General features: G+C 54.0%; 1 protein-coding gene across 6 annotated transcripts; it reads left to right on the top strand.

Moving 5' to 3' along the window:
• Positions 1-675: 675 nt before the first annotated feature.
• EPS8L3 (EPS8 like 3) lies at positions 676-22,364 on the top strand. 6 transcript variants are annotated; one of them, XM_017499287.2, is made up of 20 exons: positions 7,687-7,830; positions 9,422-9,575; positions 9,909-9,963; positions 10,122-10,186; positions 11,752-11,910; positions 12,202-12,351; positions 12,437-12,492; positions 12,886-13,028; positions 13,120-13,235; positions 13,492-13,606; positions 13,688-13,749; positions 14,002-14,076; positions 14,393-14,541; positions 19,009-19,090; positions 19,482-19,516; positions 19,985-20,183; positions 20,396-20,524; positions 21,120-21,193; positions 21,655-21,787; positions 22,043-22,364. In XM_017499287.2, the coding sequence occupies exons 3-20, from the start codon at positions 9,933-9,935 to the stop codon at positions 22,091-22,093; spliced, it is 1,824 nt and encodes a 607-aa protein (XP_017354776.1). In that variant the 5' UTR covers positions 7,687-7,830; positions 9,422-9,575; positions 9,909-9,932; the 3' UTR covers positions 22,094-22,364. The 6 variants fall into 6 exon arrangements, with proteins under 6 accessions (XP_037584057.1, XP_017354776.1, XP_037584058.1 ...); XM_037728130.1 differs by having other exon boundaries at positions 9,411-9,575; positions 12,298-12,351; XM_017499288.2 differs by having other exon boundaries at positions 9,411-9,575; positions 12,889-13,028.
• The last annotated feature ends 62 nt before the right edge of the window (positions 22,365-22,426 follow it).

Genomic DNA, 22,426 nt, shown 5'->3' with positions numbered 1-22,426 from the left:
CCCTGGGGAGCAGGACAGAATCCCAGGGCTGCAGAAGGAGTCCCTTTCTGGGACATTTTTGTCTTGTTTTGTTACTTTAAAATTTGCCATTTATTCTGTGTGGGGTGGCATGGGAATGGAGATGCACTGGTTACAAAAATAACATAACACGTTCTTTGGGGAAAAGTTGGAAAATATAGAAAAGCACAAAGAAAGTAAAAGCACAGAGAAGTCCTCCCCACACCCCAACACAGACGCACGTCTGAAGATAGCTAGCACTGTTGCTTCTCATGTCTCTTCTTCAAGACAGGCTGCTTGGGTGCAAATCACAAGCCTGCTATCTTCTGGCTGTGTGATCCAGGACAAGTTATTTAACCTCTCTGTGCATCTATGTGCCTCCGTTTCTTCATATGTAAACTGGAGGTGAAAATAACAGTGCCTATCTCAAAGGGCTGTTGTGAGCATTTGAGGTAAAGACTTAGATGGGTGTCTGTCATTGAGCAAGTGCTGGATAAATGTTTAAATTTACATGGTTAACATTTTTTGTTTAGATTTTCATTACAACTTTTCTTAACATAATTGAGTATTACCATCTTGTAAGAAGCTTTTTTCACCATTGTAAACATTTACATCATCAACGTTTCTAGGTTTGGCTATTTACCTAATTGCAATGCTTCCTGTTTAGATGCCTCTGATTACAGGTTTCATTTAGATTTTTCTGTTTCAGTTTATATAGTTTCAGTTTACCTATTTGTGTGTTTGCTTGTTTCACAAAACTAAGATCTCCATTTTGTAACTTGTCTTTTTCATCTACTGCTAATGGTGAGCTTTTCCACATCACTGAACATCCCTTCACCCCATGGATCTGAATGGCGGCATTGTGTTTCCAGTGGGGGCGGAAGCAGAAGTGTCTGCGGGAGCGGACAGTGTTGATCAGGCCCTCTCCCCTCCATGCCCATGGCCGCTGGCCAGGCCCGGCCCAGGAAGAAGCCTCGGTGCTGCCAGCTCCTGGAGGGGGCCCAGGGCATGGTCCTGCATGGTGATAGGACCACCTCTCCCTGTCTCTCCCCACCTGCGCCACAGGCTGAGCTACAAGCCCCTCCCCTGAGATCCCTGAGAGCTTGCTTTTCCCCGAGGCTGCTCTTTCCTCAGCTGTCACCCCCCACCTGGCCTTTGGTTCCTCTCCTCCTCTCCAGCTCAGCTCTCCTGAAAAGCCTGCTCTGAATCCCACTCCAAGGCTGGCCTCTGGTGAAGGACTTTCCAACTGTCCCTGAGGTCCCTTCCTCCAGGGCTGTCAGAGCGATGGGCTGGGGGAATCCAGGCTCTGGGACTGCCTTCCTGGATGGGATGGGATGCAGAAGAGAGGGAAGGAAGGAGCGGGCATGTGTAGGAGCCACCAAGGGGATCCAAGGCTGGGGAGGAGCAGAACCAAGGCACAGAATCGGGAACTGAAAAACATCTGGACCAACATCAGTTGCCACAGCGATTTGGAAAAGGCAGGAGAATTCATAGCACTGAACACAGGCTTCAGGTTTGGGGTTTAAACGGAGGCACCCAGGAGAGCTAAGAAAATGGGTGTGGGGGCTGGGCGCAGTGGCTCATGCCTGTAATCCCAACACTTTGGGAGGCTGAGGTGGGCGGATCACCTGAGGTCAGGAGTTTGAGACCATTCTGGCCAACGTGGTGAAACCCCGTCTGTACTAAAAATACAAAAATTAGCTGGGCGTGGTGGCGGGTGCCTGTAATCCCAGCTACTCGGGAGGCTGAGGCGGGAGAATTGCTTGAACCTGGGAGGCAGAGGTTGCAGTGAGCTGAGATCGTGCCATTGACCTCCAGCCTGGGTAACAAAAGCAAAACTGTCTCAAAACAAACAAACAAGCAAACAAACACTCCAGCCTGGGTGACAGAGCAAGACTCTGTCTAAAAAATAAAAATAAAAAAATAAAGAAAATGGGGGTGGGTCACAGATCCCAACCCCAGTCTTGCGCCCCTGGACAGAGCAGCTTGTGGAAGCACGTAAGGCCTGGCCTTCTTTCCTGAAAACTCAAGCCGCTGGCCCTCTTGTAATTGTGGGCTATAAATCACCCACCTGTCTTCAAACCACCCACTCGCCCTCCCCCAGCCCCTTCCTCTGCCTTTATCGGGGAAGGCAGGCAGCTGGAGGGGTGGGCAGCACAGCAGAGTCCGGCCCAGGGCCTAGCCAGAGGCTCCTGAGACAAGCCCCTTCTGCCCTGCCCTGCCCCAGAGGCCACCCTCCCTCCCGCCACACGCCCAGTTGTCTCGTCTGTCTCTGCAGTAGCTTGTTCCCACTAGCGATTATGCCAAGATGTCTTCCACCCTCAACACATCTGAACAAGTTTCAGGGATCTCATTCCTGGCCCACCACCCCAACCCCAGCAAAGCCTCCCATGCCCACCGTCTACACTGGGCGGCTCACTCAGAGCCCACCTCCTCATCCTCACACCCTTCAGTCGTCCCCAGCTGGCTCCAGCCCCCCCGCAAACACACAGAGGGTAGCCTTTCCCCCACCTCCCAGCGGCACCTGGCCCAGGCGTCCCCCCTCCCTCTGAAACACCCTTCTCCCGGCTCTCCTTGCTGCTCACTGGCGGCCCGTAGTCTCCCCTCCTCCTCTCCAGTCTCTTAATCCTGGAGCGCCTGGGATGAGTCGCGAGCTCACTTCTCTTTATCTACACACTTTCCCCACGTGGTCTCATGAGTCTTAGGCCTCTGAATGTTATTCATGTATTCACAGCTGCCAAGTATCTACCATTTTCTACACTGCAAACGTTCCCAAATCATCAACTCATCTTTCTCCACATGCTTCCGAATGCTGCATGTGGTCATCGCACTCTGCTGAGCTTCTGACACCTGGGCCTGCCTTCCTGCTACTTCCACCCAGAGGCCCAAGACACCTCTCAAACTGAGGCCATCCAGAATGGAACAGAAACCCTTCATTTCCCCCATCTCCCAATCCCTCTTCTCTTCATCCCCATCTCGCCAGATGTCACCACAACCCACCCAGTTGTCCAAGCCAAAGACCTGAGTCCTAATAGGTCCCCCTTTGCCCTCTCAACCTCCCATTCTAATCCACAGCACGTCCCGTCTGTGTCACCTGCAGCCTGAGTCTCCATCCTCCCTGCCCTTCCGTGTCCTGGCCCCACCGTCCTCCCTGCAGCAGCTGCTCAGTGGTCCCCGAGTCTGTCCCGCCTCCCACCACAGCTCATTCTCCTCACCGCAGCCAGATTTGTGTCTAGAATACAAATCCAATCATGCCACTCCTCTGCTTAAAACCCTTCCATGTCTTCCAACTGCCCTTGGCATAAAAACCAGGCTCCTGGCCACGGTCTACAGAGCCCTGCACGTTCCAGCCCCTGTCCACCCCATCTCAGTCACCTCTTCCCCAGCGCATTCCTTCCCAGCTACAAGCCCTTCACATTGCTGGTCCCCTCTCCCAGGCTCCTTCCCATCCCTGGCTCGGCTTGAAGCTCCCCTCCTCAGAGAAGCCTTCTCTGTCATCAAGCTTCCAAAACACCCTCCCATCCCCATGCTGTGATCCACCTCACTCTCTTTGTTTCCCTCTTGTCACCTGTCAGGACCCTGATTATCTTCAGATGCATTTGTTTTTTCTACCTTGGCACACTAGCTCTAGAGGGAGGGACATCATCTGTCTTGTTTACTCTTCCATCTTGCTCACAGAAGCCACTTACCCCCGTGCCAGGGCTGGGGAAAGCAGGGGCAGGGATGGGTGCTGTGACTCCCCAGCAGCCACAGGGCTGGGTGTCAGCCCCTGGACAGGACCACCACAACTCAGGGCCCAGCCCCTTATTGACATTGAGGCTATGCCGCATCCACACAGTCCACCAGCAAGAGGCACTGGCTGGACCCTGCTCTGGGGTCTGGTTCTGTGGGTGAGGCGGCAACCATTCACCTCTGAATACCAGAGCCTGCCCTACCTCCCACACAGCCCTCCATGGTCACGGAGCTCTTTCCCCCAGAGCCATCCAGAGTCTCCCAGCTCTGACCAGGGCCTTCTCTGGAGCACCCAAGAAACCCACCCTGCTTCCTGACCCAGGCCAGGGTGGAGGGAGGGGTTCTTTGGCCTCTCAGCCTAAAGCCTGTGCACCTGGGTCCATCCAACATCCCACCCCACCGCAGCTTTCTCCTTATATGCTGAGAACCAGCAAGCGACAGAGTCTTCCAGAAGACAGAGACCCAGCAGCCCTCTTGTTGCACCTCTGTGCAAAACCATTCGATGACTCCACTTACCTCCAGGTGATGAGGATACCCCTGTGCTGTCATCTGCCACCGCCCCCTGCCACACACACATGCACACACACACACATGCGTGCACACACACAGTTCACGCCACACCCCACATCTCCCCAGGCCGCTTCATCCAGTAGGACTGCAATCCCTCTGTCCTGCACTCCTGCCCACTTCACCTCTTGGCTGAATTACTGTGCGTTCTTAAAGGGCCAGCCCTTCCATTCCCTCCTCTGAGAAGTCCTCCCTGACGCCCCCAGGCAGAGTAGGGTTCTTTGTAAACAGTGCATCTGTTTACAAGTCCTTCCCTCTAGACTGTGGCAGAAAACAATCTGGGTCATCAGGGACTCTAGTCTAATGGGGATATGCCCCTCAGTGTGATACCTGCAGTAACAGCAAGATGCGTGTACAAGGTGTCTGGAAGCCACCGGGCAGCGGGAAGGCTTCTGAAGGAGGCTTACTGGAAGCATAAAGATACAGTGTTTCCACGGGGCATTCCAGGCAGAGAACAGCAGCTAGCCAGGTACCAGGGCGTGACTCTTAAAGGAATTACAAGCCATGCCCCAAGCTGAGTATAAAGTACAAGGGGCAGGAAATGCGGGGGGAGATAAGGCCAGACTCAGAAGCAGTGTCCTTGAGTTCATCAAGAACCTCAACTACCCTGAGAAGGAGTTTGGGTTTTGTCCTGTGAGCAGCGGGAAGTCAGAAAGGGGTTTTAGGTAAGGGAGTGGACAATCGAATTTCCAGTTAAGAAAGCTTCCCAGACGGGCGCAGTGACTCACGCTTGTAATCCCAGCACTTTGGAAGGCCTGAGGCAGGCAGATCACAAGGTCAGGAGTTCAAGACCAGCCTGGCCAGCAGGATGAAACCCCCTCTGTACTAAAAATACCAACAAAAAAATTAGGTGGGCATGGTGGCATGCCCCTGTGATCCTAGCTACTCAGGAGGCTGAGGCAGGAGAATCGCTTGAACCTGGGATGTGGAAGTTGTAGTGAGCCAAGATCGCACCACTGCACTCCAGCCTGGGAGACAGAGTGAGACTCTGTCTCAAAAAAAAAAAAAAAAAAACAAAAAAGAGGGAGGGAGAAAAAAAAAAAAAAAAAAAAAAAAAGAAAGAAAGAGAGAGAGAGAAAGAAAGAGAGAAAAAGAAAGAAAGAAAGAAGAAAGAAAAGAAAGAGGAAGGAAGGAAGGAAGGGAGGGAGGGAGGAGGGAGAGAAAGAGAGAGAGAAAGAAAGCAAGCTTCCCCTACTGGCAACCAGGAAGGATCAGTGAGAACAAGAGTGAGGTGAGGGCCTGGGTGAGGAGACTGTAGCAGGGCCAAATGCAGAAGGTGTGGCGGGGTCTGAGCAGCGGGGCAGAGAGGAGGACCCTTAGGACTTGCCCCAGAGGTGGGACTGCCAGGAGGGGTAATGCATCGGGTGTGAGGATTGAGGGAGGACTTAGGGAGGACTCCAGCTCCCTGCTAGAACACACAGTTAGGGGCTGGTGCCTTCCCCGAGATGGGAACATGAGAGGGGAGATTGTTTGCTGAGAAATAATGAACTCAGCTTGAATTCCAAGGTGTCTGTAAGCCCTCCAGAGGGATCCTAGAGCCTCTCACAGTGCCTAGCAGGCAGGAAGTCCTCAATTCTACAGGAAACTGTGGAATGAATGAATGAATGAATGAACGAATGAGGTCCCACAGCCTTTGTAACCCCACAATTTCAAGGAGACACCCTCTGAGTCCTGCTTCCTTCCCCTCCAACCTAAGTCCAACTCCTGGGGCCTCAGCAGGAATTCCTTTGCAAAAGAACTGCTATGGTACCTGGAGCTTTGTGCAGAAGCTTCGGCTATGGCCCCAAATCCCCAGGTATGGGAAGCATGGCCTCTCCCTCTTTCCTGTTGTCCCTCTTCCCTGTGGGGCTCCACGGAAGCAGATGTCCCCCATACCTGGCCCCAGGCCCCAGACCCACCCAGGCCACAAACGGTTTCTGTCTGAGGAGACCCACATTGCTCCCAGGGTCACCCCTAAAGGGCGCTGCAGTGGGCAGAGTGCTACCAGTACCACTCACTGTTCCTCTGCCCCTGCTCACCCTGCCCCAGGGCCCTCATGGAGTTCCTGCTATGTTCACACTGACTTGGGGAGGGGCCTATGGGAAGGATGGGCCTGGCCTGAGCTGGGCAGAAATGAGGTGTCGCCTGGGCCCCAAGCCAGGGCTGGGGTAAAAATATGAGTTTGGCCTTTATGGAGCTGGGGGAGGCAACTGGAGGACAGGCTGCGCTATCCTAAAAGAAGGTGAAGGGCCACGAGACGGAGACCAGGGAACAGAACCCCAGGACTGCTTCCCATGGGGCCGTGGCTGGGTGCTCGCCTCACAGTCACCTGATCCCTGGGCCCCAGCAGCTGGCTGCCCACTGGAGTCTGCCAGGAACCCACACAGCTCAGGTGGGGAATCTCCCTGGGATCTGACCTGTGGACTCCAGGTCATCCAGGGCAGCGTGGGGTGGGAGAGGAGGCTGAGATCTCCTGGCGTGGTTCCAGGGAAGCTAAAGATGGGACTGCTCCATCCCTCAGACTCCACAGGACACTCCATCACAGGGCCCTGCACCGGGGCCCTGCACTCTGCCCACGAAGGTCAGAGGCTCACTGGCCCTCCCCCACCCCCGCCTCCCCTCCTGCCCTGTTCCCTGGTTTCTGTTCACACTTGGCCTCGCTGGTCAGACTGGTGAGTTCCCAGAGGGCACGTAGCTTGGCCTACCCTGAGTATCAAGAAAGTTTTTTCAATACCATGAAGTACGGGAAGTGGGTAAGTTCATGACTAGAGATAGATCCCGGCCTCAGTTTCCCATCTTTGCTGAAGCCAGCCAGGCATCCACCAGGGGTCTGGGCACAAGATGGGGTAGAGAAGGAAGGAGAATGCAAGAGCAAGAATGGGGCGGGTAAAGGGGCAACCACTGGGTGGGAAGGGACGGGATGCGTGACCCTGCCGGAGGAAATCTCAGCCCTCCATGTAACGCCCCATGTGGTTCTGCGCCCCAGTCCCCATCTTCTCTGACAAGATCCATGTCCTGCTCACGGGCACCACCCAGGCACACAGAATCACACACCTATGGGTACCACACACGCACACACACGGCACACATGCCAGCCCGCAGCTTCCCACAAGCCTGGGGTCCGCCTCCAACCGACCTGTGCCCTGACCACAGAGCCCAGCCTCTCTGCGCCATGTGTGTTCTCTCCTTCTGGTCCAGCCCCGTGCCTAAGGCTGATCTGATTCCCCAAAGTAGGCACCCAAAAGGCAGAGGGGAAGAGGGGGCCACACACCAAGGCTAGCAGAGGGGTAAACAGGGAAGCAGAGGTCTCTAGCTAAGCTGGGGACACCTGTCAGCACGTCCAGGTTGATGTTGAGCAGTTAGTGGCCAGGAGACCTCCCCACCCACCAGAGTCCAAAGAGCACAGGCGTGGCTGCCTCCGAAGCCTCATCAGAGGCAGGCTCTGCCTGTGGCCACTAGCAGAGAAGCCGCTGTCCTTCTGCCACCAGCCCGGGACCACCTGCTCCAAGACCAGCCCCCTCAGAGGACTAGACACCCGGCTTCACTGGCACACAGGTAAGAGCCTGGCCCCCAGGCAAGATCGGGGCCCAGCCCAGTCACAGGGGATCCCAGGGCAGGTGGGGGCAACTCAGTGGCTTCCCAGGCCAGATCTCCCACCTGTTCCCAGCTGCTACCCAGGGGTTCAAGCCCAAAGAGGGGCTTAGGACTCAGCAGCTGGCTGGAGAGCTGGAAAGCAAAGCAAGGTCCAGCCTTCGGAAGGACTTCTGGGATGCTTACCCCAGAGTCTGTGAGCTGATGGCCTTCCCTGCTCCAAACTCCTACATCTACGGCTTAAAGGGGAAAACTGGGCTGTCACAGCTCCCCCAGCCCTAAGGGGCAAGGCAGGCCAAACCAGTCCCCTCTTCCCTTCCTGGGATAGGGATCTTTGGCAGCAACCGTTTTCCCACCTTGAGCTACCCACAGGGCCCCACAGGGCCCACCCTGGTACTGGGGAAGTGGGGCGTGGGGTGTGGGGAATGGGGCTGACCAGGGGCTGACCAGGGGCAGACCTCACTTCCTCTTCCACATGGAGAGCATGGAGAAGCAGGAAGTGTCACAATGGGGGTTAGGGAGGCTGGGGGAGGGGAGCAGGCTTCTAGACCCCCCTTACCCCTGAAGAGAAAAAGGGTTCTCCCAAACAAGGAAGCCAGAGATCCGGCCGTCCCTTCACGTTCCCTTAATGGTTCACTGGCAGTTTGTTTCCGTCCACACTGAGTCATCTTATCAGATCCTCTGTCATTTTCATAACAGTCCTAATAAACAAGGGTGTGGGCTCCTCTCTTGCACGTACCCAGGGTATCCCAGTATTTCTGCACAACTCAGGTGCACCATGTAGACATGTGGATACCCACAAACCTCATTCAGATAGCACACACCCTTGACCCGCTCAGACCAACCCCAGCGCACACACACACACAGACACACACACACACACACACACACACACACACACACCACATTTAATTCCACTCCATTTCAACATGTATGTTCTCTAGACTCCCTCTGTGACAGCACACAGCCCAGGGGCAGAGGCATGTTTGTAAACCATTAAAACATGAAGTTTGCAGTCGGATAGGTCTGGGTTCGCTCTCCGTTAAACACTCGTTTGTGACCTCAGGCCTGGTACCTTCTTTGAGCCTCAGAGCCCTCTGTGGTAAATGGGGACAGTACCAGTACCTGCCTTGTGAGGTTGTCTTGAGGATTAGAGTGGCTGACGGTACAGCCCTTAGAACAATGATGGCACCAAGTAAGTGCAAGTGGACTCAGTGGGAAGGAACTGCTAAGATGTGGGTAAGGGGCTCCACATCAGGCTTTCAGCCCCGTGGTGACTGTTGTTGCTGGAGAGAAATGTACAAGGTCCAGCGCAGCATTAGGAGGGTACCCTGGGCAGGGTGGGGTTGGATGGTCCCGGAGGGCTTCACCAAGAGGGTGATCCTTGAGCTGGAATTTAAAGGGTTGGGGTGGGAAGGGGACCTGGGCAGAGGATACAGAGGACAAAAAGCAAAGAGCCAGGAAGCCTGGGGAGACGCTCAGGGAGGTCAGCTCCCTGGCGAGTCCTGCAGTGCCATCATGAGTATGCCCACGCATGCATGCAGTCTTCCCAGAGGGTCTGCAGCTGAAGAGCCAGCATCAGTGTCCTCCCAGTTTGCAGAATTGAAACAGGCTTGAACTAGAGGGCCTCCTCTGGCGGGGTCAGCTGCAGAACCCTCTGCTCTTCCAGTGTCCCTCATATCCAGGCCCAGGATAGGATCTGATCGCGGGTCCCTGTCCAACCAAGTTTCCTGGACTCCTTGGCATGAGCTTTATTGGCCAAACAATGGGAGGCCTGGAGCCTGCCCTGGGGCCCAGCCACGCTGTGGCCTCCCTTTCCCTCCCTTCCCTCCCCCTGGGGCCTCCAGGCCCGGCCAAGATGGAGGGCTCCTCGGTGGAGGATGCTGGCTGCAGATGGCTCTGGAAAGGGCCCCTGGAGTCAGGGGCTTTGGGTCTGGTCCTAGAGGCCCCAGGTCAGAGCGATAGCAACTGTCCTGCCCTGCTGTGCCTGGTACCCCTTTCCCCAGCTCTCATGGCTGCCTTCGGTTCACTTTGGGTTCTAGGGAGCCGTCTTCAGCAGCATCAGCATGTCGAGGCCCAGCAGCAGAGCCATTTACTGTAAGCTCCTGGCAGGCCCCTCTCCCCTGCCCTCCTGCTGAGCCCCCTGAACGTCCTGCCGTCCACTCCCCCCTCCTCACACCAGCTACCCCCAGCAGTGGCCTGAGTCTCACCTCACTCTCTGCCTGCCTCCTGCCCCTTGCTCTGTGACCCTGTAGTGCACCGGAAGGAGTACTCCCAGAACCTCACCTCAGAGCCCACCCTCCTGCAGCACAGGGTGGAGGTGAGTACCTCTGCAGCCCCGGGCCGTGTCCAACCCAACCCAAGTGTTCCCATGTGCCCACCGCCCTGCCAGAACATGGACACCTCACACAAGTCCCTGCCCGGGAAGCCACCAGCCTGACCCAGCCAGGTCCCATGGACTCAGAGTCAGCAAGCCTGACAGAGCATCTGCTTCGTGTCGGGGAGGAGGAGGGGCGGTCCGAGTGAGCAGAGAGGGCCTGGCTGGAGGTCAGGCGGGTGGGTGTCCTGTCCCCAGACAGGAAGTAGTAACAGTGGGAGGGGCTAGGAGGCACCTGCAACCACCCTCCCACCTACCCCCACCTGTCTCCCATCCCCTGCTGCACCAGTCCCCGGGGTGCTGCTCCTTGCCCAGGACCTTGCATGGCAGGAGTGTGTGGGGTCTTTGGCCCTGTGGGGGATTGAGAGGGCCATGGTTGAAGACGGGAGGCGCCTGGGCCTGAGCCTCCAGGGTGAGGGTGAGCAGCTCCAAAGCTGCGCCAAGGCTAGAATGGAGTCTCTGGGCCTGCCAGAGAGGATGACAGCAGCACTGCAAGATTTAGGTGCCTGAAGCACTGTTGACACCAAGGTGAAGGCGAAGTGCAGGCTACGAGGGTAGGGGAGAGCAGGCACAGGGTCAGGCTGAAGCTCTGGGGTAGAAGCCATCCTGTCCTGGGCACCACTTGTTAGGGCCCCAGTGGAGAACAAGCATGGAGGGAGCTGGGGCGGTGGTCTGCAGGTCCCACAGGGCAGCGGAGGCAGGGCTCCCCCAGCCAGCCGAGGAGAGGCCAGGAGGACTCAGCTTCTCTGGAGGGTAGAGGCTGGGAACAGGCTTCTTTTAGGCCCAGCAGGCAGAGTAACAGGAGATATGTTCAGGAGGATGGGGTTTGCTCATGCTGCCAGGCTCCTGAACATGCTGGCAGTGCCGAAACAGGGAGAGAAGCTGGGCCCTGGGCGGGGGTGGGGTGGGGTCAAGGGGCAGGAGGCAGGCTGCATCTCCTTCCGACAAGAAACTTGGGTGGAAAGGGACTTGTGAAGGTAGTGTTTGGCTGGGAGAAGGGAGGGGTCTCCCTAAGGAGAGTAAATAACCACAAAACACTGGTGAATGGTCAGCCTGGCAGTAGGCAAGGCCTTGAGTGGAGCTGAGGTCACGATGGTACCTCCCGGCATGAACCAGGGAGACGGAGACAGGAATGCTGGGTGAGTGAGGACAGAACTGAGGGTCCTGCATCCCACCCAGAGAAGTTATTTGTTGGGTGGCTAGAGCCCACATCCGCCACCACCCAGCTGCCTCACTTGGCCTGGACTAGTAAAGGCCATGCCTGTCCTTCCTCCAGCGTCCTCAAACCCCTCCTGCAGCCTCTCAGACCCAGACTTGGAGCCCCTCTCCCTGGCCCAAGTGCTTCGACACTGGCCCTGGAAAGTTGCTTTATCTGAAACCTGGAACCTCCCACCTCAAGGGGGCCAAGGACATGTCTCCTTTGTCTTCTGCCTTTCCTGTACCCAGCACGCCTGTGGTCCCCCTCTCTGAGCCTTCTCCCAGTCCTGGGACCCCCCTTCTCCCTGCAGCACTTGATGACATGTAAGCTGGGGAGTCAGAGGGTCCAGGAGCCCAAGGATGCCTTGCAGAAGCTGCTGGAGATGGATGCACAGGGCCGGGTGTGGAGCCAAGACTTGATCCTGCAGGTCAGGGACGGCTGGCTGCAGCTGCTGGACATTGAGACCAAGGTCAGCCCTCCCACCAGACCCAGCTATAGCCAGCCTGGGCTGTGGGGAAGCAAGCACCAGTTCTTGAACTCCACCCTCCAGGCCCCAAAGGGGAGCCACCCTCCCCACATACAACACACACCCAGGCCTAGGAAGAGACAGGGGACAGAGGCTGGGGACAGAGGCACAAGAGTCAGGTAGATGACACCACAGCCCCAGGCCACCAAAGGGCTAAGATGAGCTGGTCAGGAGCTCTTGGAAGCCACACCTGGCTCTTGGTGGCCTCACAGTTGACCTCTCCACCTGGCCCAGGAGGAGCTGGACTCTTACCGCCTGGACAGCATCCAGGCCATGAATGTGGCGCTCAACACATGTTCCTACAACTCCATCCTGTCCATCACCGTGCAGGAGTCGGGCCTGCCAGGCACAAGCACTCTGCTCTTCCAGTGTCAAGAAGTAGGGGTGAGTGGTCAGGGGTGGGGTTCAACGACCGTCGCCTTCCCCTTCCCCACACACACATTTAGCCTGCCTGACTGCTGCTTCCCAGGCAGAGCGACTGAGGACCGGCCTGCAGAAGGCTCTGGAGGAAGAGCTGGAGCAAAGGTAGGCAGCCTCTGCCCAGCCCACTTGTGTGTCCTCCCAGCTTAGCCTTGGGGGCCAGACTCTGATCCCATATCTTGGGGAACCCAGGAGCTTGTGGCCCAACCAACCTGGGCCTGGACTGAGGAGGAGCCAGGACAGAGGTGGGTACAGGGAAGGGGCTGGGCCCAGGGAGCACTAGAGGCTGTCCAGAGACTGCAATGGGAACTGAGAGGGCCCAGAGGGCAGGCAGATGAGGTAGGGTGGAGTCAGGGGTGGGTCCAGAAGGAGACCAGGGAGCAGGAGGTGGAGCTCCTGGAGAGAGGTGGTGGTGCCCCTGAGTCCTGGAGAGGAAGCGTGGGCAGGGCCTCTCTCCCAAGAACCTTGTCAAAGATGTGGGATCTACCATGTCCTCAGCAGACCCCGATTTGGAGGACTTCGCCCAGACCAGGACAGACGGAGGGGGCCTCCTGTGGAAAGGCCACTCCCTATGGAGCAGGCACCCTATCCGGAGTGGGGGCCCCTTCCAGAACAGCCCCACCAGAGGACCCCGGAGCATAGTAAGTTTAGGACATGGGGGCAGGTGGAAGAGAGGTTTTGATTAAAAGTCAAAGATCTAAGATCTAGTTTCATGGCCTCCTTACTTTGCAGGCCTCCCACCATCCCCAAGGCCCCTGCCACACCACCCCAGTGCCCAAGAACCAAGTCCCTTCACTCTGCCTCCTCGAAGGCGGTCCCCTTCCCCTGAGGACCCAGAGAGGGACCAGGTAACTGCGGACGGTCTTGGGCTTGCTGACGCTTTCGGGGCCTGGGAGAAAGAAGGACACCAACCCTCCCTCTTTTCCTAGGAGGCTGGGGTCCCAGGACGGCCAGGGCCTGGGCCAGGAGGCCAGAGAGGCTTGTTCATACTCCAGGCTGGGCCTGAGGCTGGGGCATGTGGTGCGAGGGGTGTGGGAGGCAGTGTCGGGGTTTCTAGAGTGGGTCCAACTGCCCATTCCAAGCCGTGGATTGTTTGGGGCCCAGGAAGTACTGAACCATGTCCTAAGGGACATTGAGATATTCATTGGAAAGCTGGAAGAGGCCCAGGCAAAGACCAGCAGGAAGAAGAAATTTGGAAAAAAAAACAAGAATAAGGGAGGTGAGTTTGGAGGGCCAGGGGAGAGGAGCAGGGGGTGTTTCAGGATGATCAGTGGCCCACTGCCTTGGCCCCTTCTCCCAGGGTTCACACAGGCACAGTACACTGACTGCTTCCAGAAGATTAAGTACAGCTTCAACCTCCTGGTATGTGGCTCCCCACACGTTCACTGGGCCTCCCCTCTTCCTCGTCCTCCCCAGTAACCCTCTGCTGTTTGGACTCAACCATTCCAAGCTTTTTTCTTCTCCATCTACTCCCCCTAGAACTTCCCCTCCCCTCTTGGGACTTTTGGGGAGACCCAGCCTCCCAGCCAAGGCATAAAACAATTTTGGTACCCTGGGGTCCTGGTGAAGGTGGGGTGGGGTGAGGCGTGGTAACAGGCTTCCCTCTGTCCCCAGGGAAGGTTGGCTGCCTGGCTGCAAGAGACAAGTGCCCCGGAGCTCGTGCACATCCTCTTCAAATCTCTGAACTTTGTGAGTCAGGGGAGGACAGGGTGGTGAAGAGGGACAGGCTGAAGTCAAGAAGGGGCAGAGGGAGGAAAGGAGGCTGGTGGAGAGGGATGGGGAGTAGGGGCCAGGGTGGAACCAGATGAGCTGGGGCCAGAGCCAAGGATACCAATGCTCCAAGGGAGACAGGAAGGAGCAGCAGACCCAAGGCAGATGGGGCCACTTGCAGGAGGTAACAGCATAGCATTGCAAAAGTGGGAAGCCAGGGACTCTGGGCCCTTTCCCACCCTCATTGGGCCCTGTGGGAGCCTAGGCTTCCTGACACCTTCCATCTCTCCCCTAGATCCTGGCCAAGTGCCCTGAGTCTGGCCTAGCGGCCCAAGTGATCTCACCCCTTCTCACCTCTAAAGCCATTGACCTGCTGCAGTCCTGTCTAACCCCAAGTGAGAGTAACCTCTGGATGGGGTTGGGCCTGGCATGGACAACTAGTGGGTGAGTGAAGATAAGGCCTGAACTGAATCGGGAGTGAGGTGAATGGAGGCATCAGGCAGGGCATCAGAGGTGGCTCTGTACTGAGGGTCTATATTGTCACAAACCAGAAATATCTCAGAGCAATTCAGGGGACTCTACATAGAGTTCCCAACTTTTTATTTGGCTAAGTACAAACGGTTTATTAAAACAAGAAAAGCACACACTTGCCATCACCCACACTGAAACATGTTATCTCAGAAAAAAGAACAGTTTTTCCCAAGAAAAGGGAGATGGTAACCTTCTAATAAAATATTTTCTCATTTTTGTCAAGGACAAAGTGAAAACTTTGTCTCAATCCAGACCAAAATTTAAGAATTACTGACATAAGAGATGCTGACATAAAAGAATTACTGACATAAGAAATGTAATGTCAGTAAGACTTGGCAACCAATGAGCCAGAAGTGAAGAGAGAAAGAGATACTCTCTGCAGGGGTAACTGTGAGACAGGCAGCTGGACAAAAAAGTCAAACAGGGCCGGCGCAGTGGCTCATGCCTGTAATCCCAGCACTCTGGAAGACCGAGGTGGGCAGATTACCTGAGGTCAGGAGTTCGAGGCCATCCTGACCAACATGGAGAGACCCCATCTCTACTAAAAACACAAAATTAACTTAAATATAGTGGTGCATGCCTGTAATCCCAGCTACTGGGGAAGCTGAGGCAAGCGAATTGCTTGAACCTGGGTGGCAGAGGTTGCAATGAGCCGAGATCATGCCACTGCACTCCAGCCTAGGTGACAGGAGCCAAACTCTGTCTCAAAAATCAAAATGAAACAAAAAGCCAAACAGATGAGAGCCAGGGGAGTGGGAGGGACCAGCTTGGGCACTCTGAGCTGAGGCATCCTTGGAACATTCTGCAGAGGCCTGGTGGCCGGGCAGCTGAGAGGGGGTGCACAGAAGTGATGGCTGGAGGCACAGCTACTGGGGAGCACTCCAGAGGGAGCCCCTGAATATACCTTGACAAGCACAGTTTGCTCTATTCCATGAGAGAGGAGGCAAGTGCCTTGGCAACTTCTACATGGCAAATGCAAAAAGGGTTAAGAAAGCAGAGAATAATTCCAGAGAGCTAAGGAGAACCCGAAGAGCAGAGGGATAAAAACCAAGAGAGAAGAAGGCTTTTGAAAAACAGAAAAGCCAACAAGGAAGTGAGTTTTTCCTCGGACTTATTTGCTTAGTAACCACTTTTGTTTTGTTTGAGACAAGGTCTCACTCTGTCACTCAGGCTGGAGTGCAGTGCCGTGATGATCTCAGCTCACTGCAACTTCCACCTTCTGGCTCCAAGCGATCCTCCTACCTCAACTTCTCAAAGAGCTGGTACCACAGGTGTACACCACCATGGCTAGCTATTTTTCCTATTTTTTGTAGAGACAGGGTTTCACCATGTTGCCCAGGTTGGTCTTGAACTGCTGAGCTCAAGGGATCGCCCACCTCAGCTTCCCAAAGTGCTGAGATTACAGGCGTGAGCCACTGCACCTGGCATGATCAGTTCTTTTCAATTCAGCCTCATTTGCAATATTTTTTGTCCAGTTTGTCTTAAGACATGAATTATAGTTCAAAACTATTTATTTTTTATTATGGTAGAATACACATGGCATGAAATTTACATTTTTATCATTTTAACCATTTTAAGTGTATTACGTTCAGTGGCATTACGTTTATTAACAATGTGTGCAACCAACACCATTGTCTACAGTATTTCGAGAACTTTTTCATCAACCCAAACAGAAATTCTGTACCTATTAAACAATAATTCCCCATTAGCCACTCCTCAACCCTTGGAAACCTCTATTCTACTTTCTGTCTCCCTGAGAAATACGTTGCCTCTTCTAGGAACCTCATATAAGTGAAATCATACAATATTTCTCCCGTCCTATATGGCTTGTTTCACTTAATGTCTTCACAATTCATCCATATTGTAGTATCTATCAGAATGGCCTTCCTTTTTATAGCTGGATAATATCCCATTGTTATGGATATGACACATTTTGTTTATCCATTCATCTGTTGATGGACACATGGGTTGTTTCCACCCACAACAATCTTTTTTTTTTTTTTTTGAGACAGTCTCACTGTGTTGCCCAGGCTGAAGTGCAATGGCATGATCTCGGCTCACTGCAACCTCCGCCCCTTGGGTTCAAGCGATTCTCTTGCCTCAGCCTCCTGAGTAGCTGGGATTACAGGTGCCCATCACCACACCTGGCTAATTTTTTTGTAATTTTAGTAGAGATGGGGTTTCACCATCTTGGCCAGGCTGGTCTTGAACTCCTGACCTCATGATCCACCTGCCTCAGCCTCCCAAAGTGCTGGGATTACAGGCGTGAACCACCACGCCCCACCTGTTTTTTGTTTTTTGGGTTTATTTTTTGAGACAGAGTCTCGCTCTATTGTCCAGGCTGGAGTGCAGGGCGCAATCTCAGCCCACTGCAACCTCACTCCCTGGGTTCAAGCGATTCTCATGCCTCAGCCTCCCAAGTAGCTGGGATTACAGGCACCCACAACCACACCCAGATAATTTTTTTTGTATTTCTAGTAGAGACGGGGGTTTCACTATGTTGGCCAGGCTGGTCTCAAATGCCTGACCTTGTGATCCACCCTACTCGGCCTCCCAAAGTGCTGGGATTACAGGCGTGAGCCACCGTGCCTGGCCAACCATTTATTTTTATGCACTCTCAGTGCAGTCACTAAATGAAATCACTTATCAATTCTGGACAATCACGTACCAGTGTTCAGTTATCCAGAACACTGGACTAAGAGTACCTGCATAAGCCAGTCTCACAGTTCTTAGGGCTGTGCTGGGCTCCCACCGTCTGTGGGAATAGCTCTGGTATCTGTTTGGCACTAGCAGGAGAGGAAAACAGAGTTTCTGCAATAGACTCAAACAAGAAGGCCTCAGATTCTTTCGTTCAGCCACTTTAACATTGAAGAACCATGTTGAATACACCATGTTGTGTTTCAAAACCCAGCCTTACTTCAACAATTTGAGTCCTTAGGAAAACAGATTAGCACATATAACTTTTTTAAATACCCACAAAGATGCAAACAACTTCAGTATTCATAAAATGATGTACATTTGATAAATACTTTTAAATGTAATACTAAGTCAGATGTGCCCTTAGATGTTTTCTAATTTCTTAACATAACCAGAAATAAATGAAAGACAGAAACATAGAAAATAGAATACCTAAAGAAATGTAAAAACCCTCAAAAAAGAGTTGAATTTCAGGCAAATTATATTTAGATGACTTGATTTTAAGCAAATTGACCCAAAGCTATCAGTAACACTAAATGTTGTGGTCATCCAGAAGGACAGAGACCATACAAGGCCGCTGAATTTGCAATCAGGATTTTGAATAGACTGGTTTCAATAAAGTAATGGCAGAGATAGAAACCAGGTTGCAGGAATAATGAAAGAAACAGAGACAAGAATATATAGGCAGAGGATAACGGCACATTCTCAAGAGGATGACAGCCTATAAAGGGCAGTATTAGAGTCAAGACCCAAGCATGTTCTAAGGCACAGAAGGAACCAATTAAGAAGATTCAGGGCCGGGCGCGGTGGCTCACGCCTGTAATCCCAGCACTTTGGGAGGCCGAGGCGGGTGGATCACGAGGTCAAGAGATCGAGACCATCCTGGTCAACACGGTGAAACCCCGTCTCTACTAAAAATACAAAAAATTAGCTGGGCATGGTGGCGCGTGCCTGTAATCCCAGCTACTCAGGAGGCTGAGGCAGGAGAATTGCCTGAACCCAGGAGGCGGAGGTTGCGGTGAGCCGAGATCGCGCCATTGCACTCCAGCCTAGGTAACAAGAGCGAAACTCCGTCCCAAAAAAAAAAAAAAAAGAAGAAGATTCAGAAGAGGAAATCGTTCCTTTGTTCCCATTGAATAAACACTTAATAGCTGCCTTCTATATATCAGCCCCCAAGGAGATCTGAGATCTATACATAGTAAGAAACAAAAAGATAAGAATCTTGAGCAATGCAGTGTGATGATAATCCAGGGAGGTGCGAAGTTCAGCAAAATATTTACTTCTGCCCCAGTGAAGAAAGGAGGGGAACTTCTTCAAAGAAATTAATGGGCATTCCCTGGGCAGACAAGTAGAAAATATTCCAAGCAGGGCAAGCCTGAAGGCCACAAACAGCATGGTCCTCCTGAGCCCTGTGCAATGGGCCATCGTGTTCTTGCGGGGGTGGTATATCTTTACCTCACAGGCAGAAATGAGGCTGGCCCGAAAACACCTGCACCGTGGGATATGTCCAGGCTTAACTGTTTGCTCCTCTGTGGGTGTCCTGGGGCCTTTCATCTGTGCACATGGACCATGTCACCTATTAGCCAGAAGATTCCTGAGGCTAGGCCCTGTCATCTCCTCCCTCTCCACATCCCACTGCCTGGCACAGAGAGGATGTGAACTCAGCTTTGCTTCCGTCTTCAGGGCCGACTGGACAGGCGATGAGCCCCTGCCCTACCAACCCACATTCTCTGATGGCTGGCAACCTCCAGAGCCCTCCAGCCAAGTAAGGGGAGCTTGGCTTAGAGCCCTACCCACAGCCCTAGTCCCTGGCTAGTTTCTGCCTTCCCCATCCAAACCATGGTCACACAACTAGCGTGACCTAACACTGGCATGCCAGCAAATTCTATGGAAACCCAGAAGTCACCGCCAGACTGCAAACAGGAGACATTTGGGGGGACTCTCAGGGCTGGGACATAGGCTCAATTTCTGAGGCCCCATCTCCAAGTGGTGGGTGGGTTCATGTGGGTATCTGTATCTGTATACTGGGGGAGGCAGGAGAGGGGACGGGGGCAGCTGTGTGTGAGCTGCTAATGCCTGTGGTCAGATACCCCAGCTCCCTCCCACCATGCTGGCTGCCTCCTGCTCTTACTCACTCTCTGTTCTGTCCTTTACAGGCACTCGTAGGATACCAGGACTCTGCTTCCCTTCGGTATGCGCTGGGCTTAGTAGGGACTTCATGGTCCTGGGGAGGGACAGACAGGGCTGTTCCTTTGGATCTCTGGCTCTCTACATCTCAAGAGAGCCAAGAGGGTCTCTTTTAGCCAGACAAACATACACAAGCACATCCCTCTCCTACCTTAGGTGAAAAACAGTGTTCTACCCTCCTAGGCGCTCATCCCTTCTTCTCATGATACTACCCACACATGACTCCGATTTCCCAAACTCAAGTATAAAGTGCTTAGGGTAGAGCTCAGATGTAGAGAATTCCACTCCCAGAAATGTCTTCAGAAATCAGTAACATTTCAGAGCCCTCCTGCCTGCAAAAAGCCACACTCCAAGCCCCACCTAACACTGACCTGTCAGCAGACTCTATAGAAACCCAAGAGTTACCATCAGACTGCAGGCAGGAGATACCTGGGGGGTACCTGCTACCAGCCATCCTGACTCTGTTTCTTAGGAGGGGAAGTCATAGGTTAGGGAGCACCTCACACTTTGCTCAGGAGAAGACACACAGCCACAATCCTCAGCCTGGGGACCCCAACTCCCAGCCCACCAGCCCTACACCTGTCCAGCCAGCCCTGAAAATGCAAGTCTTGTACGAGTTTGAAGCTAGGAACCCACGGGAACTGACTGTGGTCCAGGGAGAGGAGCTGGAGGTGAGGCTTGGGCCAGAGGCTAGAAAAGGAGGTGGTGGTTGGTGGAAGCTGCAGGCAGCCGGGGGTGGGTGGTCCAGGGATGGGGCTGCCAGGGTGGGTGGCCTAGAGAGGGAGAAGGAGGGTGGGAAAGGGGCAGAAGGAAAAAGCCTTGTGTGGGGAGGGAAGGCTGGCTGGACAGAGGCTCAGGGGACTGAGGTGGTGACTCTTGGCAGGTTCTGGACCACAGCAAGCGGTGGTGGCTGGTGAAGAACAAGGCGGGACAGAGCGGCTACATTCCCAGCAACATCCTGGAGCCCCTACAGTCGGGGATCCCTGGGACCCAGGGCCAGTCATCCTCTCGGGTACTACCCAGCCTGGACTAACCAGAGCCCTAAGTCCTGCGTTGGAGATGGGAGTGGGAGGATTCAATGACAAGTAGAGGAGGTAGTCCTGGTTTGACTTAGACCATACTATTGCACTCTCAGTGTGTGCCAACTTTACCATGGGGCCAGAGCACAGAACAGGACCAGCTCCCTGCCAGAGTAAGGAAGTGATTTGATGAGAGCCTGAAGAAGGGGCCCAGATGTTAGAGCCTGTGGTTGGCTGTGAGTTGAAATGAACTCTGACGGCCAGGCGCGGTGGCTCAAGCCTGTAATCCCAGCACTTTGGGAGGCCGAGGCGGGTGGATCAGGAGGTCAAGAGATCGAGACCATCCTGGTCAACATGGTGAAACCCCGTCTCTACTAAAAATACAAAACATTAGCTGGGCATGGTGGCACGTGCCTGTAATCCCAGCTACTCGGGAGGCTGAGGCAGGAGAATTGCCTGAACCCAGGAGGCGGAGGTTGCGGTGAGCCGAGATCGCGCCATTGCGCTCCAGCCTGGGTAACAGGAGCGAGACTCCGTCTCAAAAAAAAAAAAGAAATGAACTCTGACCCCTGGTTCTCCCGATTCTAGGTTCCAATGCTTCGACTTAGCTCGAAGCCTGAAGAGGTCACAGCCTGGCTGCAGACAGAGAACTTCTCCAGTTTGTGAGTGCCTGGCCCTTCAGGATGTGGAGGGAGAAACTATGTAAAGGGCTAACCAAGGAAACCCAGAGACCTGGAACACACCCATTCCAGCACGGTCTCTGCTAAGCTAAAGAGGACAGGGCAGAGGCTTGTCCAAGCCTAGATTAGAGGTTAAGTGGTGAGTCCTGACGTGGCAAAGGCAGCAAGGATCGGGGAGTGGACTCGGGAAGAACCCTAGCTGCCAGCTCAACCGCCCTTCCCCAGCCAGGAGATTCTCTCCCAGAGCACTTCTTTCAAACCTGGAAGTTCTGAAATTGGCTGGAGCCAAATGCTAACTTTACTCCTTCACTCTCAGACATCCTACTCCATAAATTTTTCTGTAACCCCAACCTCCAAGCCCAAAGAGCCCCTTCTCTACTCAAATGCTCAGGCCTGGGGTCCTTCCAGCCCACCGCTGATGGCTTTTGCTGTTTTATTCACAGCACGGTGAAGACCCTTGGGTCCCTGACGGGGAGCCAGCTACTTCGCATGAGACCTGGGGAGCTACAGATGCTATGTCCACAGGAGACCCCAAGAATCCTGTCCCGGCTGGAGGCTGTCAGAAGGTTGCTGGGGGTGAGGACCCTGGGGTCCTGACTCCCAGTGAGAGTGTCTGGTGCACCTGGGTGAGGGAGAGTACCAGGAGGACAAGCCTGCAGGCACAGCCTGGGGGCAGAGCTGAGTGTGTCAGGTGCTGGGCACAGAATATTCGCCCAGGGGTTTAGCTTCATGCATTCAGGCTTACCTTGAGGCTCCGAGCCTACTAGTGGCACAAGCTCCACAGATCCCTCACCTGCTACCAGGCTTACCTGAATCTTTTTCTTTCCTCAGATAAGCCCTGAGTCATTAGACTGGACCCCTCCAAGAACCAGGCCCCTCTGATGCAAGATGGCAGATCTGATTCCCATTAAAGCCCCAAGAATTCCTCTTTTGGATCCCAGTTTGCGGCAAACCCCACACCCCAGCTCACACAGCAAAAACAATGGACAGGCCCAGAGGCTGAAGCAAACAGTGCCCATTCTGGCTGTGCTGGAGCCTCCCCAGTAACCACTATTTATTTCTTCTCTTTCCCAAACCTGGAACATCTATGCCTAAGCTTGTCAGGAATCTGTTCAGTCCCTCTCCTTCTCAATAAAAGCATCTTCAAGCTTGTTCTGTGCCTCCCTCGCAGCTTCTTCTGGGCCTGAGGGGGACCAAAGACAGGGAGGTAGGAAG

Source organism: Cebus imitator, unplaced genomic scaffold, assembly GCF_001604975.1.
Source record: "Cebus imitator isolate Cc_AM_T3 unplaced genomic scaffold, Cebus_imitator-1.0 Scaffold256, whole genome shotgun sequence".
In the NCBI taxonomy this organism is placed as follows: domain Eukaryota; kingdom Metazoa; phylum Chordata; class Mammalia; order Primates; family Cebidae; genus Cebus; species Cebus imitator.
This window is presented reverse-complemented; position numbering and strand designations above follow the sequence as displayed.

Bases quoted from the DNA above. Each gene is read 5' to 3' on its own strand.
- EPS8L3 (XM_037728129.1), top strand. From the start codon at position 9,933: ATGTCGAGGCCCAGCAGCAGAGCCATTTACT. The intron at 21,194-21,654 runs GTGAGTGCCTGG...TTTTATTCACAG, and splicing joins ACAGAGAACTTCTCCAGTTT to CACGGTGAAGACCCTTGGGT. The intron at 21,788-22,042 runs GTGAGGACCCTG...TTCTTTCCTCAG, and splicing joins CTGTCAGAAGGTTGCTGGGG to ATAAGCCCTGAGTCATTAGA.